Source organism: Zootoca vivipara, chromosome 4 (genome assembly GCF_963506605.1).
Source record: "Zootoca vivipara chromosome 4, rZooViv1.1, whole genome shotgun sequence".
NCBI classification, from domain to species: Eukaryota; Metazoa; Chordata; class Lepidosauria; order Squamata; family Lacertidae; genus Zootoca; species Zootoca vivipara.
In genome coordinates, this window is record NC_083279.1 from 100,241,277 (window position 1) to 100,259,308 (window position 18,032).

Below are 18,032 nucleotides of genomic sequence, written 5' to 3' on the forward strand. Positions count from 1 at the left end.
CCTGCTCCATGCGCCTCTTAACCCCTCTGACGTTGCTGCTTCCTTTGCATGCCCCTCCAGTGCCCAGGCAGCCTCCACCCCTGGAACGTTGCCTGTTCAGAAGGCACCTCTGTGCCAGTCTCACATGGTGCCCTGTCGGGAGGTTGTGCCTGGGCGCTGTGAAGCCTTGCGAGGTCCAGGGGCCTCATCCTGGATTCCCAACCGTGAGTCCGCCAGGCTCCTTCGCTCGCTGCAGGTGATTCTCCTCCATTACTAGGGCTGCATTTGAGAGAAGAATCCGGAGAGGGAAATAGGAGGGAGATGCTTATAAGAATCCCCAAAGAAGATGCTGAAGACCCTCTAGAGAGCAGCAAGCAACTTAGGTGACCCCCATAGATGCCTCTCGACTGCTTTGATTGACAAAACTGCTCCTCTTAGGGTGCCACGTCAGCCCCATTCCACATTTGTGCAAAAACAATATTTTGGTGCAACGGCACCTATACACTTATGAACCTATTATTGACACCCGCCAGGTACCTTCCCTGCACTCTTTGGCTTAGACAAGCCTTTCGAAACATGTAGGAAGCCGCTGCAAGTTTTACTCTATTTCCACTTTAACTTTTTTTTTTTAAGTCTTAGGTTGTTGGGCTCAGTTTTTTCTTACGGATGATTTCATGGTTTTATTCCCCCCCCCCCCCACATCGCTTTGAGCTTTCTCCTTCCAATTGAGCAGCGTGTAACTCTTACAAAGCAAGTAAAACGAAAGGCACTGCAAGGAGGAGCTGCCACAGCCATTTCCTGGGGTGACACCAGGGGACTCCGGGCGAGTGTGGAGCTCCTTCCACATTGGGGGTGGGCAGGGACAGGGCGCGAAAGCTGACAGCCAGCTGCCTCTCCTGTTGCCCTCCTAATCTGTCTTTCCCTCTCCTCTCTCCCGGTTTAGCACCCTCCATGACCAGCAGCGTCCGCCAGCGCCTCGTCGACCCTCAGCACTCCTTGGGATCACAGAGGTTGGTAGAGAGTCACCAGGCCGCTGGCCAGGGTGAATCGGGGCAGCTGGTCCACTACCTGCCCGGCAGGGTCACTCTGCGCCGGATGCCCAGCTTGAGCGGCAGCCAGCCCTTCGCCTCCGACGTCCACGGCGGAAGTGCGGCCGCCTGCTCCCCGTCTTCTTCTTCTTCTTCTTCTTCCTCGCCGCCGTCTCCTCCTTGCTCCTCCTCCACAGGCCACTCGCCCTCCTCTGCTTCCGCCTGCCACGGCCTGCCCATCCTTTACCACCACCACACCACCTCCTCCTACATCCTCCAGGTGGACGCCCTGCCCAACCTGCCCCCTCCCGACGTCACCTCCGGGACGCGCTGCCGTACCGAGAGCTATGGGTATTGTGCGGCTTCCTCCGGGAGTGGTGCTTGCCCTCTTGGCTTCCCCTCCGGGGCCTGGCCTGCCTTCCTAACCCCACTTCCTACCGCCTTCCCTCGGCAGAAGCATGGGGGCCCTTGGCTGCTGCCGTCTTGAGGCCTGCACTGCCTGGTTTGGCGTGTCATTGGCCCTCTCGCCTGGTGGAAAAAAGGATGCTAACACAACTAACCGGCCGGCCACCTCCCTGCCTGACGTGGGCCATTCTGTGATGCAGGGTGTGCTTTGGTTTGGTTTGCCTCCACTTCTCCCCGCTGCGCATAGTTAAATTGCTCCAAGGGGGCTCTTGGGTTTGAATCCTGCTTGCAGGCTCCCCATAATGGCCAGCCACTGTGAAAACACGATGGTAGAGCAGGTGGGCCATTTGCCTGATCCAGTGTGCTCTTCTGATGTTCTTAATCCTGCCTGGGTTTTTGTGTTGGTGCGTGTGTGTGTTTTGGACATCAGTAATTATTCTTATTCTTATTAACCTCAGCCACTCTGGGTAGCCTCCAACACGTACAAAAACACATTAAAACATCAAACATGAAAAACTTCCCTAAACAGGGCTGCCTTCAGATGTCTTCTAAAAGGCCGTTTATCTCCTTGACATCTATATAAAGGGAGGGTGTTCCACAGGGAGGGAGCCACTACCGAGAAGGTTCTCTGCCTGGTTCCCTGTAGCCTCACTTCTCACAAGGAGGGAACCGCCAGAAGGCCCTCAGCGCTGGACCTCAGTGTCCGGGCTGAACGTTGGGGGTGGAGACACTCCTTCAGGTCTACTGGGCTGAGGCCATTTAGGGCTTGAAAGTTCAGCACCAACACTGAATTGTTCTAGAAGCCAATGTAGATCCTTCTATGGTCCCAGCAGCTGTTCCCAGTCACCACCAGTCTAGCTGCCACATTCTGGATTAGTTGTACTTTCCTTGTCACCTTGAAAGGTAGCCCCATGTAGAGCGCATTGCAGTAGTCCAAGCCGGAGATAACCAGAGCATGCACCAATCTGGAGAGAGAGTGCGCGGTCACACATTTAAAAAATGGGTTCCTCACACCCTGCTTTCTTTTCCTGTCTCTCTTCTGCTCCCCCCCCCCCCCAGAGATTTATCGCACTCCGACTCGGATTCCTCCATCCCTCACCTGAGCAACAGCCAGCGCACGTCCAGCTCAGCCCCCAGGCTGTCTGCCCGGCCAGCGCTGCTCAACAAGTCAGAGGAAGCGGCAGTGGCGGCTGCCTGTGGCTACAGCAACCGGCAGGTGGAGGCTTCCTCTTTGCCGGAGGCGTTCCCCGAGAGCCCCATCCTCATGAAGAAGGCCGTGGTGCTGAACCACGGCCTGGAGAAGTCGTCCAGCCTGGGGGAGATCAGCCACACGGCTGGGGCAGGGGCCCCCCGCCACGCCCACTCCGACTCATCCCGCTCACACAGCCCCAGCTCCACCGAGCCCGACACGCCCTCACCCACCTCCGACCCCCGGCTCAACAGCCAGGGCAAAGCGGGAAACAGCCGCATCCCCCACCTGGCATCCAAGAAGAACGCGGCCGGCGGGGAGGAAGACAGTGGCTCCACGGGGGAAGAGACCGACTCCTCGGGGCAGGGCAAGAAGAAGTTCCCCCTGAAGATCTTCAAGAAGCCCAAGAAATAAGTCTGGGCCGGGGGGGTTAGCAAGGAGGGAACCCCCCACCCAAACAGCCACACTGGGACGGAGCAGGAGGCGAGGGGAGGGGGAGCACCTTGAGGAGGAGGGCCAAGAGCACCCACCCACCCACCCACCTCTCCTCCTCCTCCTCCCCCAGGATCCCTCTGCTCTCCGGGTGGAGGAGCTGCTGGTGGAACGCCCCTATTTATTTTGTGACGTCGGCCTGGCCGCCTTCCTCGCGCCGGAGGTGGGGGGGGGGTCCCTTGCTTTTGGCTGCGCATGGCTTCAGACGAGCTCTCCCTCCTAGCCCTCTCGCCACCGCCACACCATGCGACACTGGATCCGTTCACCCCGCTCCCCCTTTGTTCGTTGCTTCCCCTGCGCACCGCAGCGGCCCCGAGGAGGCTCAGTGGCAGGGAAGGAGAGGGTTTTGCAAGGGGATTGTTGTTGGGGAGGGCGTGGGGGTGCTCGCCTTGCTTGTCCGACCCCCACCCCCCATGTGGGTTTACTTTAGGGACTAGCCCCTTTCCCTCAAGCGAAGCAAAGAAGGAGCAGGAAGAGGGCGGGCCAGGACTGTGGGGAGGAGTGGGGAGAGAGGGGGAAGATGAGCTCCATCGCCCTGCAAAAGCCCACTGGGGCAGAAGCCTGTTTTTTAGAGCCCTTGGTGAACACCAGCTGTTCATTACAGACCAAAAGGGGCAAGTTCAGCCCCCAGCTCTATGGGCAGGAGACCACAAAGCGGCCACTTGGCCCCAGAGCAGCAGGGGCTTTCCTTCTCCCCACATGTCCCCTTGAGGTGGAAAGAGGCCTTGTCTTTCCTGCAAGCGGTGCTTGGCTTTGGGGGGGGGTTGTCCCTGCAAGAGCTGGGGGGGGGGCTTTCTTGTGTCTGCTTTCTGGCCCACAAATAAGCAGGAGGCTTTGCTGAGCCTAGAAGCCTTCTGCAAGAGCTTCCCCACATTGTAGAGTTGCTGTCTGCCCCGGGACATCCCTGCTACAGCCAGGTCTTGCCCTATGCACGAGGGAGGGACGCAGGGAGACCGGAGTTGGCCTGCCTTCGGCTAGCTCAGCTTCTTGGCCATGCCAGGTGCCTGGCTGCGTGTTGCCAAGTGTAGGAGACCCCCTGCCCTCCTGGTTGCAGCTTGTGTAGGGTTGTGCATGCAAGAGAGCTGCCTCCCATTCCCTCTCGCAGGCTCTGAAAGGCTTCTGGGTTTTGTTTTTGCACTTTGGAGCAAAGGTGGACAGGTTTGGGCCGCTGGTGGCCTCCTTCCATGGCAGACCCAGGTCCTCTTCCCCGATAGCAGCCTCCCCTCCAGAGCCATGCCTGCATGCCTGCCAAGGACAGAGGAAGGGCTTTGGGGAAACTCTCAGAGACTTGATGGCCAAACTGGCACCGCTTTGAGCTTCCTGCTGTTGCTGCTTCTCCATCTCCAAGTGCCTGCGCTGTCCGCCACCTGGGCCTTCCTCTGCCAGCTTGACAATGTCCAGGTGGGAAGGCGAGAGACCGGGCACTTGCAGGGAGGGGGGCCTGGCCTCGGCTCAAGCAGAGGATGGGGCGACCCCCACCCCACCCCCAAGTTCCACCATCCAAGGCCATGAAGACCAGAGGCCCAGGCCAGCTTGAGAACCCAGGAGGAGCATGGCTCTCCCTTCTACCCTTGCCACGCACCAGAGGAGGCGCAACAAGCGCCAAGGAAAGCAGCCTCCACAGCTTCCTCTTCCTCCATGAATGAGATCCTGCCTGCCTGCCTGCCAGCTTCTGCCCTGGGCAGCAACGGGCACAAGGAGACCGTCCTGTCCCCCCAGCGCCAGGCCACCCTGCTCTGCACCTGCCAAGTCTTGATCTTATTTAATGGCCATTTCATAAAACTGTTTTCAATCCAATAAAAGCATGTAGATTATTTTAAGGCTGCTGTGTGGCGTCGGTGCCTTTCGCAGAGGGAGGGGGCAGGCAGGAAGTGCCGCTGGGCAGAGGGCGGTTGGGCAAGAAGGCATTGCAACACAGCCTTGGCTGAGAGGAAGAGCTCAGGAACCTCTCTCTGCCTGAGGGGCAATCTCCTAGAATTGTAGAGTTGGAAGGCCCCACAAGGGACATCTAATGCAACCCCCTGCAGTGCAGGAATTATTATTTTTACATTTATTTATACCCCACCTTCCCCCTGGTAAGGACTTGGCAGCTCGCAGCTGAAGGATCCCTGTCAGGTTGTCGTCTGATCTCTGCTTAAAAAACTCCAAGGAAGTCTGTTCCACTGCCGGACAGCTCTTGCCATTGCAGGGAAGGGGGGCACACGAAGAAGGGCCTCAGAGGATGAGCTCAGGATCCGGGTCAGTTCATGAGGTATTGCAGCCCTGAGCTGTTTATAAGGCCTAGAAACAGATTGGTGGCCAGGATAGGCATCTTGCCCCAGGGAACTGCCTGGCCACCAAATTCTACATCGGCTGACATTTCCTAACTTGTCTTCTGGGTCAGCCCTGTGCTATATGTGCTATAGCATTGCAATAGCCATTTATGCACGCAATGTGGGCTATGTGTATGCACCCTAATCCTACCCTGGGCTGTCTTTGGCACAGTTCCCAAGGGAGAGAAAAAAATCAACTGCCTCAAGGCACTCGGAAGAGATCACACCATTTATTTAGGGGGAAATCTTCCAGTTTCCCCTGGAAGGGAGGGGGAGCCCTGCTTCCACGTCTGGTCTTCACAGAACCTTCCAAACCTTTCCCTCCCAATGCGCCCCCCCACTTCCGCCAACCAAAGCCACATACAGTTCGAACCCCCTCCCTAGTCATCCACACATTGGCACCCGCAGATCTGAAGAGAGAGAAACAGGAATCCAAAGAGGGAATACAACAGAGCAACGGAACGCAGAGACGGGGGGCAAGGGGATTCTGAGCTGGTGTCTTTCAGGAGGAGCAATGGCAGGGGAAGGGGCTCAAGGGTGGAGACCCCCCTCTGTGGCAGCTGCAGAGATCCAGCTGCCTGCACCTTCCAGGGCATGACGACAGGAATCGGGGACCCCTCCAGCTCTCATCAGCCCCAGGCAGCATTGCCATTGGTCAGTGCAGATGCAGGTTGAGTCCCACATCCCATAGGAGGGCCAGTCCTTATCCAGGGGGTTAGGGTCCTTCCCTACACCGGCTTGAGCTCGGTTACTTCATTGGCTTCGCACTTGGCACCTAGCAGGGACTCTGCCAAACTTGGATGTCTAAAAAGAGACGGGCAAACACCTGGTAGAAACCCCAGCCCCCCCACTGGCCGTCTGCTTGGGCCACTTCAAAAAGGGGGGTGAGAGGAGGGAAGAGGGAATAAGGAAGAATGACCTGGGTGGGGCACAAGGGAGGAAGCAGCCCAGATCAGCAGACAACGTCCTGCTTGTTTTCTTCCTGGCCAGAGAGTCAGATGTGCAAATGAGAAAGGGGGGGTTGACTCTTCACCAATCCAGGAAGACTGGCTGGGATCCAGCCTGCCAAGATCTGCTGAGTTGGAGGAGCTCCTGGAGACAGCAATAGCCTGCTGCGTTCGTGAGCCCCGCAGGGCTGGGGGGCTGGACTGGCAAGTGCCACCAACGTCGCCACAGCAGGACGTGGAAGAGTTCTGCCAGCTCCGGGCCACCACCCTGTGACGTAAGGAAATGATCTCTGCAGCCTTAGGCAGGCCTCGCAATGAAGAGTTTGGCCCTGATCCAGCAGGGCTTCCTGGAGGTCTCCATCAACGTCTCCAAGGAAGCCGAGAAGGGCGGTTGCTGTCGGCAAAGGCGGACAACCGCGGCTCTGTGGAGCTGGCATGAACCCTCTCCGTTCACCCACAGATTGATGCTTCGTTGCTGCGCGGCGGCTGCCAGCCCCCCGTGAAGTCATTGTCCGTCAGGTTCACCGTGTAGGGGACATCGATGATCTCGTGAGATGCGTCTCGGCTGCTGGCACTTCGCCAGGAGTTCAGAGGGCGGATGGCTTTCCTGAAACGCTGGGGCAGCAGGGGAGAGAGAGTCCATGAGCTTCTGAGTTCAGCTTTGGAAAAAAAAACCCCACACACACGCCTTGCTTCTTAAATTAAAAGATGGATGAGGGACACAGGCTCAGGACTCCAGGAGCTCTTCACATTCAGCCCCAACACCCCACGATAGGGCCGGGAAGACCCTCCTATGGAACCCTGGAGGGCTGCTGCCACTCAGTGTAGGTCAGGGACCACCAACCTGGACCACAACCCCCATCAGCCACGGCTGGCAGTCAGGGTTGATGAGATTGGAAGGTTCGGGAAAGATAAAAAGCAGGTCCTTCTTCCTGCAGCGCATGCTTCAACTATGGAACTCCCTGCCACATGAGGCAGCAATGGCCACCAGCTTGGATGGCATTAAAAAATGATTGGATGGATTCATGAATGAGGAGAGGGCAGTCGATGGCCACAATGGCTACCCCCTGCTTCTGAATACCCTGTTTCTCCAAAAAAAAAAAGGACGTAGCAATAAAATAAGCCATAGCAGGATTTTTAAGCATTCAAGGAATATAAGCCATACCCCGAAAATAAGCCATAGTGATAGGCAGTTTAACCGTGTAGGTTAAACTGTATCATACTTAATTAAAATAATAATAAGACATCCCCTGAAAATAAGCCATAGTGTGTGTGTTTTGGAGGAAAAATAAATATAAGACGGTGTCTTATTTTCGGAGAAACACGGTACCAGTTGCGGGAAACCGCAGGGGGAGAGAGAGAGGGCTCTGGTGCTCAGACCTTGCTTTGTGGTTTCCCATTAAGGCCACTGTGAGAACAGGATGCTATACTAGAGGGGCCATTGGCCTCATCTTATAGTCTTCATTCAGCAGCTTACAGAGGGCACCGTGTGTCTGCGCAGACAGACTTTGAGCTGGATGGATCAATGGCTGGTCACGATAAAAGGCAGCTCCCTGTATTAATTTGCCTGCTGCCTAAGCTGGCTTTGAGACATTACCTGCCATTTGTCGCCTTGAGTGTTCAAAGTGCTCCATATAGGTGACGTTAGATGACCCTGGGGGTCCCTTCCAACTCTATGACCCCTGCAAGATACACCAGCTTGCCTAAGGCCCTCTACTGGGTAGTGGCAGAGGTGGGGTTTTGAACCTAGGAATTGTGCAGGCCAGTGGCAGGAACTGTAGAATTGGACGGGACCCCCAATTCTAGTCCACTCCCCTGCAATTCAGAAATCTCAGCTCAAGCACCATGACTGAAGGCCATCCAACCTGTGTTTAAAAGCCTCCAAGGAAGGAGAGTCCACAAACTCCCAAGGGGAGACTGTCAAATAGCTGTTACTGTCAGAAAGCTCTTCCTGATTCTTAGAAACTCCCTTCTCACCATTGGAATCCCTCGGTTCGAGGCCTCCCTTCTGAAGCAGCAGAAAACAAGCTTGCTCCCTTTCTTCCATGTCAAGGTCTTTGAAAGTGTCTATATCACAGGTGTCAAACACAAGGCCCGGGGGCCAAATCCGGCCCGCCAGACCTTGTCATGTGGCCCGCCGAGCGCCCCAGCCAGCGGGACCTTGCTGCTGAAGCGCCGCGCCGACAAAGCGCCGACAAACAGCTGGGGGCGGGGGGGGGGTAGAAAGGCGGCCAGAGCAGCGCTGCGTGGAGCGCCCCGAGCCACAGCAGGAGAAGGAGGAGGCAGCTTGCCGGGTCAGCGCCCGGCAGCACCGCACGGAGAGTCCTGAGCCTCTGTGACGCAGCAGTGCTCTGTAGCACTTTGAATCCTCCTCCTCCTGCCACGGCTCGATGCCTGGAAACGGCTGCGGCTGCTGCTGAAGCACAGACAAAGCACCCAGCAGCGCCGTGTGGAGGAAGAGGATTCAAAGTGCTACAGAGCACTGCTGCGTCCCAGAGGCTCGGGACTCTCCGCACGGCACTGCCGGGCACCGACCCGGCAAGCCTCCTCCTCCTCCTGCCGCGGCTCAGCCTCATGAACGTGCAACTCTGAGGCTTTACACACGTCTCCTAAAACGGACACCCGCTGCCTCACGCTGCACGGGAAATGCTTTTTGCCCCTGGGTCCCTTCACGCTCTTTTCTGGCGCTGAATCAAGGCGGCGACCCCCCTTCCCTTTCTTTCTTCCTCTCTCTCATTCTTATTCTTTCTTTCCCTCTCCTTCCTTCCTTCTTTATCTCTGTCTTCTCTCCCTCTTTCTTTTTCTTTCCTTCTTTATTCCTTCTTTCCTACTCTTCTTTCTCTCACCTCTTTCCTTCCTCTCTCCCTCCTGCTCCCTCTTTTCTTTCTTTCTTTCTTTCTTCCTTCCTTCCTTCCTTCCTTCCTTCCTTCCTTCCTTCCGTCCTTCCCATCTTTCTTCCTCTCCCTCATTCTTATTCTTTCTTTCCCTCTACTTCCTTCCTTCTTTCGCCCTTTCCGTCTTCTCTCCCTCTTTCTTTTTCTTTTCTTCTTTATTCCCTTCCTTATTTCCTACTCTTCTTTCTCTCCCCTCCTTCCTTCCTTCCTTCCTTCCATCCTTCCTTCCTTCCTTCCTTCCTTCCTTCCTCTCTCCATCCCACTCCCTCTTTTCTTCCTTCCTTCCTTCCTCCCTCCCCTCCCCTCCCTCTCCCTCTCCTCAGAAACATAGGATGCTGCTTTATACTTCTGGCCCTTAAACCCTGGAACCAGGAGAGCAGCTCCAGTGAGTCAACCTCAGCCAGTCCCTTTGGTGAAGGGTGGTGGCTCACTGGCAGAACATCTGTCCTGCATGCAGAAGGACCCCAGCATCTCCAGGTACTAGTAGCTCTGCAAAGGTCCTGCATGAAACCCTAGCGAGCCTCCACCACCCAGTGCAGTTACCAAAAATCATTTTTCAATAAATTGTACAATAATTGTACATTTGAATATCTACTTGCCATTATTCTGACTATGTTTCTGCTTTCGGAGCTAGTTATTACTTACATTATTACAAAAAACAGTAATAATTGAATGCAGTGACAATAATTCATGATAATAAAGAGTGGACACATAGTCCTACAGATACAACCGGCCCTTTGAGGGTGACCAAACTGCTGATGCGGCCCCCGATGAATTTGAGTTTGACACCCCTGGTCTATATCATAGAATCATAGAATCGTAGAGTTGGACGAGACCACAAGGGCCATCCAGTCCAGCCCCCTGCCAAGCAGGAAACACCATCAAAGCATTCTTGACATATGCCTGTCAAGCCTCTGCTTAAAGACCTCCAAAGAAGGAGACTCCACCACACTCCTTGGTAGCAAATTCCATTGTCGAACAGCTCTTACTGTCAGGAAGTTCTTCCTAATGTTTGGGTGGAATCTTCTTTCTTGTAGTTTGAATCCATTGCTCCATGTCCGCTTCTCTGGGGCAGCAGAAAACAACCTTTCTCCCGCCTCAATATGACATCCTTTTATATATTTGAACATGGCTATCATATCACCCCTTAACCTTCTCTTCTCCAGGCTAAACATACCCAGCTCCCTAAGCCGTTCCTCATAAGGCATCGTTTCCAGGCCTTTGACCATTTTGGTTGCCCTCTTCTGGACACGTTCCAGCTTGTCAATATCCTTCTTGAACTGTGGTGCCCAGAACTGGACACAGTACTCCAGGTGAGGTCTGACCAGAGCAGAATACAGTGGTACTATTACTTCCCTTGATCTAGATGCTATACTCCTATTGATGCAGCCCAGAATTGCTGCACCTCTCATACTCACATCTGCCAGGGTCCCCGACTCCTTGAAGAGGGCGATGGCTGCCCAGAGAGGGATCTGGATGCAGGTCACGACCCCCATGCAGATGCCCAGGGCCTCCCCCCACTGGGGATACTGGTAAGTGCCGTAATGCAAAGTCGTGCTGGACAGATCCAGGAAGATGTAGAAGAGGATGAACTGGGGAGGGAGAAGGAAACACAAGCAATCGTCGTAGGATTCTGGGAGTTTCAGAAGGGGGCAATCGTCACTCGTGAGCCTTCCCACCTCCTATGGGAAAGGAGCAGAACGGTTTTCTTGCTATTCTGGCAGCAAGCAAGAAGTCAGAGACCACAGTGGCAGCCATGAAAGGCCTATAAACAAGGGAGAAATTGGCCTCCCTAAGTCTTCCAATATCACGATGCCGTTATACCAATCAAGGTTGCTAAAAGGAAAGCCAAAATTATCAAGAGGGTGGAACGGCTCCCCTTCAGTCTAGGCCAGGGGTGGCCAACTCCGAAGAGACTGCGATCTACTCACAGAGTTAAAAACTGGTAGTGATCTACCCCCTTTTGGGGTGTTCAGGTCAAAGTTGTTTAGAAAGGAGGAAGGCCCATTTTTTAGGGGTTCAGGTCAGAGTTGTTGAGCTTTTCTGAGGTGGGAAGAAAGCCCTCTTTTGGGGGGTGAAGGGCTAAAATGTTGAGCATTTTTAGGGGAGCCAAAGTTGTTGAGCGTCTTTGGAGGGAGCCAGTGATCTACCACAGACGTCCAGTGATCTACTGGTAGATCACGATCTACCTGTTGGACGTGCCTGGTCTAGGCAATGCCACGCTTGGCTTTCACCACCCAGTTATTAAAATCAAGATGAACCGCGGCAGGAAGCTGACAAAAAAATAAATCTCTGCCCTACCCACCCGAGCGGAACGGTGAGGGGCAACATACCAGCAAGAGCCCTGGCGTGAAGACCACCCAGCAGGCTTTGAAGTAGAGCACCAGCTGGCTGCACCAGGGTGGGCAGCGGCAGATCATGTCCACGATGTCTTGGCAGAACTTATTGATGCCTGCGTGGTTGGGGAGAAGACGAGGAAAGGGGGTTAGCAGGAGGGGGGCAGCGTGGAGGAAACCCCCCCACCCGGCCACCCCACCCTCAATAGGGACACCTCTCCATGGTTTACCGTATTTTGCCGTGTATTGGACAAGGTTTTTTTGAATCAAAAATCATGTCAAAAAATGGGGGCCATCCAATACACGGATAGTGGCATGGGGGGGGGGGGGAGTGGCACGAGCTAGCTTGTTGGCAGGAGCGCTACTTCCCCTGGTGCCGCTGCGCGCGGGAAACGATCCAAGGATTGTTTCCTGCCCGCAGCTGCGTGGTGGTGGGGGAGAGGCTCAGCAACTTTGGGCCATCTCCCCTCATTTTCCTAAAATTGAGTCCCCCCCAAATAGGAGGGGGGGTCTATATACAAGGGGGTGTCTTATAGATGGAAAAATATGGTAATATGGGTGAGCTGCATCGTGGAGTTGCAAAGTTCTCATCCGCTTCTCCAACTGGGCCACCGTGAAAGGAGGAGTTCTTCTGGTGTGGCTTCGCGGCCTCTCTCCAGTGGTTGCTCCAGGCTTACCGATGGAGGTTTGTTTAACTTTCACATGTGGTTCCCATACCTTGGGGGGGGATACCTGCCCCTTGGTTCCATAAACTCATCTGTAATGCCCCCTATCCCCCCCCCCCCAAGCAGTATTCAGACCGGCAGTTTGAATGGCCTGTTAAGGAAGATGGCATAGTGGGATTCAAAATGGTATTCGAAAAACAAATATATGCAAGGATAAGTATATGCTCTAATCTAGTCTCAGAGCCAAAATAAAGAAGGAAGCATGCTTCTATGCATTCTTAGTAATGAAAAGGCAAGGGTCCCCGATCTCTTTTAAAACCTCCACTGAAGATTCTGCCCACCTTTCTCGAGAGCCCACTGCGCTAGGGAACAGCTCTTGCCATCAGTTCGTCCTAAGCTTTAGTCAGGATCACCTTTCTTGACATTGGAATTTGTTGGATTGGGTCCCATCCTTTGGAGCAGCAGAAAACAAGCTGGCTCCATCTTCCATACAAAAGATACTTGAAGATGCTTGAGGATGGCTACCGCCCCACTTGCTCAATCTCTTATTCTCCAGGCTAAGCATCCCCAACTCCTTCCACTGCTCCTCTTGAAGTTTAAGAGCCCTTTGGAGGGTGCAGGGATGACAGACAGAGGTGGAAATTGGCCTCAAAATCTTGCCGTGCTCCTCAAAGGGCTGGCTCCCCTGCAGGCATCCAGTTGGCAGTGTAGCAGGAGGAGAAAAGGTTGGAAGCCAGGAGAAGAAACTGAGGCCGGGGTGGGGAGGCCTGCAAGACACTCACCGTAGAAGAAGGTAACTCCGAGGCACATGAAGAGGGCGATGATGATGAGCCCAAAGCTGGTGCTATAAGAGTCCATGAGGGTGAACCAGTAGATGCCGCCCTAGGGAGGGGAGGGGGGGGAAGGAAAAGCCACACACATGAGAATGGGAAAAGAGCATCCTGTTCTCACAGCGGCTGACCGGATGCCCCAAGAGGAAAACCCACAAGCAGGATTCGAACACAAGAGCAACGCCCGCTGTGGAGGCATCCTGGCCAGGAGCCTTCTCTCCTCCTCCATGAATTTGTCTGGTCCTCTTTGCAAGTTGGTGGACATCACTTCCTCCAGTGGCAGGGAGTTCCGCCGTTTACAGGAAGGAAGACTTCAACAGGGCTCCTATCAGAGCATAGACACTGTAGCTTGCAGCCATCTTGCGCTCCAACCCCGCTGGCCAGTTTCCCTTCAGGCATCGGCTTGGCTGCTGTGGGAACGGGATGCTGGATGGCACCCCCCCTCCCCGGCCTGATCCAGCAGGCTCTTATGGCATTCTGCTTACCTCTGTGATTAGCAGGAGCCCCAGAAGGTAGAAGGCAAAGCAGAGAAGCCCCAGGAAGACGGCTTTGCGCCTCCAGTCGCGAAGCGAAGGAAACTCGTCCATCGCTGCCGTCGTGATGCCTTCCATGTTCCCGAACTAGAAAGACAGAGAAGCATTTGCGGTTAGGGTGGGGGGAGAGCAGCACCCCCAGTGCCTCCCCACCCGCCATTTTGACCTACCCACCTCCTTCCATGGGTTACAATTTTACATGCCCTTCCCCCCAAAATGAAATTGTGCAAAACGCACGTGTGAGACTGGCCCCATCCACTTGCGCCATGGACCTTTTTGCCTTGGGCCTGCCAATTATCAGAACATGCCTCCTCCCCCCCCCCACACAAAAAAACAACACCCAGGAAGGATCTATGGAACTCCCTCCTGCAGAAGACCACCAACCTAGATGGCTTTAAGAGAGGATCGGACAAATTCATGGAGGAGGAGAATCATAGAATCATAGAGTTGGAAGAGACCACAAGGGCCATCCAGTCCAACCCCCTGCCAAGCAGGAAACACCATCAAAGCATTCTTGACAAATTGCCGTCAAGCCTCTGCTTAAAGACTTCCAAAGAAGGAGACTCCACCACACTTCTTGGCAGCAAATTCCACTGCCGAACAGCTCTTACTGTCAGGAAGTTCTTCCTAATGTTTAGGTGGAATCTTCTTTCTTGTAGTTTGAATCCATTGCTCCGTGTCCGCTTCTCTGGAGCAGCAGAAAACAGCCTTTCTCCCTCCTCTGTATGACATCCTTTTATATATTTGAACATGGCTATCATATCACCCCTTAACCTTCTCTTCTCCAGGCTAAACATACCCAGCTCCCTAAGCCGTTCCTCATAAGGCATCGTTTCCAGGCCTTTGACCATTTCGGTTGCCCTCTTCTGGACACGTTCCAGCTTGTCAGTATCCTTCTTGAACTGTGGTGCCCAGAACTGGACACAGTACTCCAGGTGAGGTCTGACCAGAGCGGAATACAGTTGTACTATTACTTCCCTTGAGCCAGACATCTTGGAGAGTGAAGTCAAATGGGCCTTAGAAAGCACTGCTAATAACAAGGCCAGTGGAAGTGATGATATTCCAGCTGAACTATTTAAAATTTTAAAAGATGATGCTGTTAAGGTGCTACACCCAATATGCCAGCAAGTTTGGAAAACTCAGCAATGGCCAGAGGATTGGAGAAGATCAGTCTACATCCCAATTCCAAAGAAGGGCAGTGCCAAAGAATGCTCCAACTACCGCACAATTGCACTCATTTCACACGCTAGCAAGGTTATGCTTAAAATTCTACAAGGCAGGCTTAGGCAGTATGTGGACCGAGAACTCCCAGAAGTGCAAGCTGGATTTCGAAAGGGCAGAGGAACCAGAGACCAAATAGCAAACATGCGCTGGATTATGGAGAAAGCTAGAGAGTTCCAGAAAAACGTCTACTTCTGCTTCATTGACTATGCAAAAGCCTTTGACTGTGTCGACCACAGCAAACTTTGGCAAGTTCTTAAAGAAATGGGAGTGCCTGATCACCTCATCTGTCTCCTGAGAAATCTCTATGTGGGACAAGAAGCTACAGTTAGAACTGGATATGGAACAACTGATTGGTTCAAAATTGGGAAAGGAGTACGACAAGGTTGTATATTGTCTCCCTGCTTATTTAACTTATATGCAGAATTCATCATGTGAAAGGCTGGACTAGATGAATCCCAAGCCGGAATTAAGATTGCCGGAAGAAATATAAACAACCTCAGATATGCAGATGACACAACCTTGATGGCAGAAAGCGAGGAGGAATTAAAGAACCTTTTAATGAGGGTGAAAGAGGAGAGCGCAAAATATGGTCTGAAGCTCAACATCAAAAAAACCAAGATCATGGCCACTGGTCCCATCACCTCCTGGCAAATAGAAGGGGAAGAAATGGAGGCAGTGAGAGATTTTACTTTCTTGGGCTCCTTGATCACTGCAGATGGTGACAGCAGTCACGAAATTAAAAGACGCCTGCTTCTTGGGAGAAAAGCAATGACAAACCTAGACAGCATCTTAAAAAGCAGAGACATCACCTTGCCGACAAAGGTCCGTATAGTTAAAGCTATGGTTTTCCCAGTAGTGATGTATGGAAGTGAGAGCTGGACCATAAAGAAGGCTGATCGCCGAAGAATTGATGCTTTTGAATTATGGTGCTGGAGGAGACTTTTGAGAGTCCCATGGACTGCAAGAAGATCAAACCTATCCATTCTTAAGGAAATCAGCCCTGAGTGCTCCCTGGAAGGACAGATTGTGAAGCTGAGGCTCCAATACTTTGGCCACCTCATGAGAAGAGAAGAATCCTTGGAAAAGACCCTGATGTTGGGAAAGATTGAGGGCACTAGGAGAAGGGGACGACAGAGGACAAGATGGTTGGACAGTGTTCTCGAAGCTACGAACATGAGTTTGACCAAACTGCGGGAGGCAGTGGAAGACAGGAGTGCCTGGCGTGCTATGGTCCATGGGGTCACGAAGAGTCGGACACGACTAAACGACTAAACAACAACAACAATTACTTCCCTTGATCTAGATGCTATACTCCTATTGATGCAGCCCAGAATTGCATTGGCTTTTTTAGCTGCTGCATCACACTGTTGACTCATGTCAAGTTTGTGGTCTACCAAGACTCCTAGATCAGGCATCCCCAAACTGCGGCCCTCCAGATGTTTTGGCCTACAACTCCCATGATCCCTAGCTAACAGGACCAGTGGTCGTGGAAGATGGGAACTGTAGTCCAAAACATCTGGAGGGCCGAAGTTTGGGGATGCCTGTCCTAGATCCTTTTCACATGTACTGCTCTCAATCCAGGTGTCACCCATCCTGTATTTGTGCCTTTCATTATTATTATTTTTTGCCCAAGTGTAGTACTTTACATTTCTCCTTGTTAAAATTCATCTTGTTTGCTTTGGCCCAGTTGTCTAAACTGTTGAGGTCATTTTGAAGTGTGATCCTGTCATCTGGGGTATTAGCCACTGCTCCCAATTTGGTGTCATCTGCAAACTTGCTCAGGATGCCCTCAAGCCCATCATCCAAGTCATTGATGAAGATGTTGAATAAGACTGGGCCCAAGACAGAACCCTGTGGCACCCCACTAGTCACTACTCTCCAGGATGAGGAGGGCTCTCGAAGGCTACTTGCCACAATGGCTCTGCTCTGCCTTGCTCTGGTGCTCAGATCCTGCCTGCAGCTTTCCCATAATGGGCACCTGTTTGGCCATGGGGAAACTAGGTGGGCCACTGGCCTGATCCAGCAGGCTCTGCTGGTGTTCTTCTAGTAAGGTTGGCCATGTCTGAATGTCTCCCCCACCCCCGTTATTGGACTGATGCCTTTAAAACTGTTGTTTCATCTGACATAGCCCAGTGGGTTTAAGCGCTGCAGGTTCGATCCCTGCCTGGGGCAGCTGCCTAGACCTGCATTGCAGGAAGTTGGACTGGATTGATCCTTCCAACTCGGCAATTCTGTGATTCTAAGCGAGCGGCTGGCTTCTCTCACAGACTCCGGCCAGCCTTGGGCGGCCTGCGGAAGGAACAACATCTGGAACTGACCAAGGTGTCCACTCCGAGGGTGAAGAGCATCAGGAAGAAGAGGATGGACCAGAAGGACGACCCCGGCAGCAGAGCGAGGGCTTCTGGGTAGGCCACGAAAGCCAGACCTGGACCTGGGGAAGGACGGAAGGAAGGAGAGAGTTTGGGGCAAGCAAACAACCTGCCTGTGTTTGGCAGCATCAATTGCAGGGCATGGAGGAAGAGGCCACCCCCGAGGCACCTGGGATTTATGCCCTGGATGCCACAGCCACACTTGCCACCCAAGCACAAGGCTTATTCAGAGAGGAGGTGAAGAAGGGACCCCTCCAAGTTCTCCTCTCCGTCATTCCCTGCGAGATTGCCTCATCCCTCTTTGACTGGCAGGATGGGCACCCTTACATAAGCTCCTCCCAAAACAAATGAGGACCCCCCTCCTTCTCCTCCTGCCCCCCCTACCTGAATCTGCCACTTTCCCCACGGGGACCTTCTTCCGCCAAGCCATGTGGCCCAGGATGGAGAAGATGGCGAAGCCAGCAAAGAAACTGGTGCAGCAGTTGCCAATGGCGATGACCAGGGTGTCCCTGCAGGAGAAGACGTGGAGGGATTCAGTCCCTCCATTAGCAGCCCTTCCTGCATTTGCAGGGGGCTGGACTGGATGACCCTTGGGGGTCCCTTTCAACTCTGTAGTCCTAGGATTCTATTTGCTGAAGACACGTCTCTTTGTCCTGGCCTTTGACACCTGAGACATGTACTGTATTTAGGACCCACTCTAGCTGCAATTGCAGTTTGCTTTGAACTGTTTTAACATTGAATTTTATGTCATCATAGCTTGCCCAGGGACCTGGGCTGGGTAATATTATCTCACCCCTAACTCTAATAATAGTGGGTTCAGAGCTGAGAA

General features: G+C 53.4%; 2 protein-coding genes across 12 annotated transcripts in view; one reads left to right on the top strand and one right to left on the bottom strand.

The window, feature by feature from the left end:
* The window catches only part of STIM1 (stromal interaction molecule 1), a 101,717-nt gene extending 96,804 nt beyond the window's left edge, over positions 1 to 4,913 (top strand). For all 9 annotated transcript variants that reach the window (XM_060274121.1, XM_060274123.1, XM_035116405.2 and 6 more), the window contains 2 exons: positions 923 to 989; positions 2,472 to 4,913. In XM_060274121.1, coding sequence (XP_060130104.1) covers positions 923 to 989; positions 2,472 to 3,015 — 611 coding nt within the window. In that variant the 3' untranslated portion in view covers positions 3,016 to 4,913. The remainder of the gene's footprint in view (positions 1 to 922; positions 990 to 2,471) is intronic.
* A 246-nt stretch (positions 4,914 to 5,159) lies between these two features.
* Positions 5,160 to 18,032, bottom strand: part of LOC118085580 (sodium-dependent proline transporter) — a 30,941-nt gene continuing 18,068 nt past the window's right edge. For all 3 annotated transcript variants that reach the window (XM_035116410.2, XM_035116411.2, XM_060274143.1), the window contains 7 exons: positions 17,588 to 17,712; positions 17,153 to 17,265; positions 13,563 to 13,697; positions 13,030 to 13,129; positions 11,580 to 11,698; positions 10,665 to 10,838; positions 5,160 to 6,967 (listed from right to left, as the gene is read on the bottom strand). In XM_035116410.2, the coding sequence (XP_034972301.1) occupies positions 6,803 to 6,967; positions 10,665 to 10,838; positions 11,580 to 11,698; positions 13,030 to 13,129; positions 13,563 to 13,697; positions 17,153 to 17,265; positions 17,588 to 17,712 (931 nt within the window). In that variant the 3' untranslated portion in view covers positions 5,160 to 6,802. The remainder of the gene's footprint in view (positions 6,968 to 10,664; positions 10,839 to 11,579; positions 11,699 to 13,029; positions 13,130 to 13,562; positions 13,698 to 17,152; positions 17,266 to 17,587; positions 17,713 to 18,032) is intronic.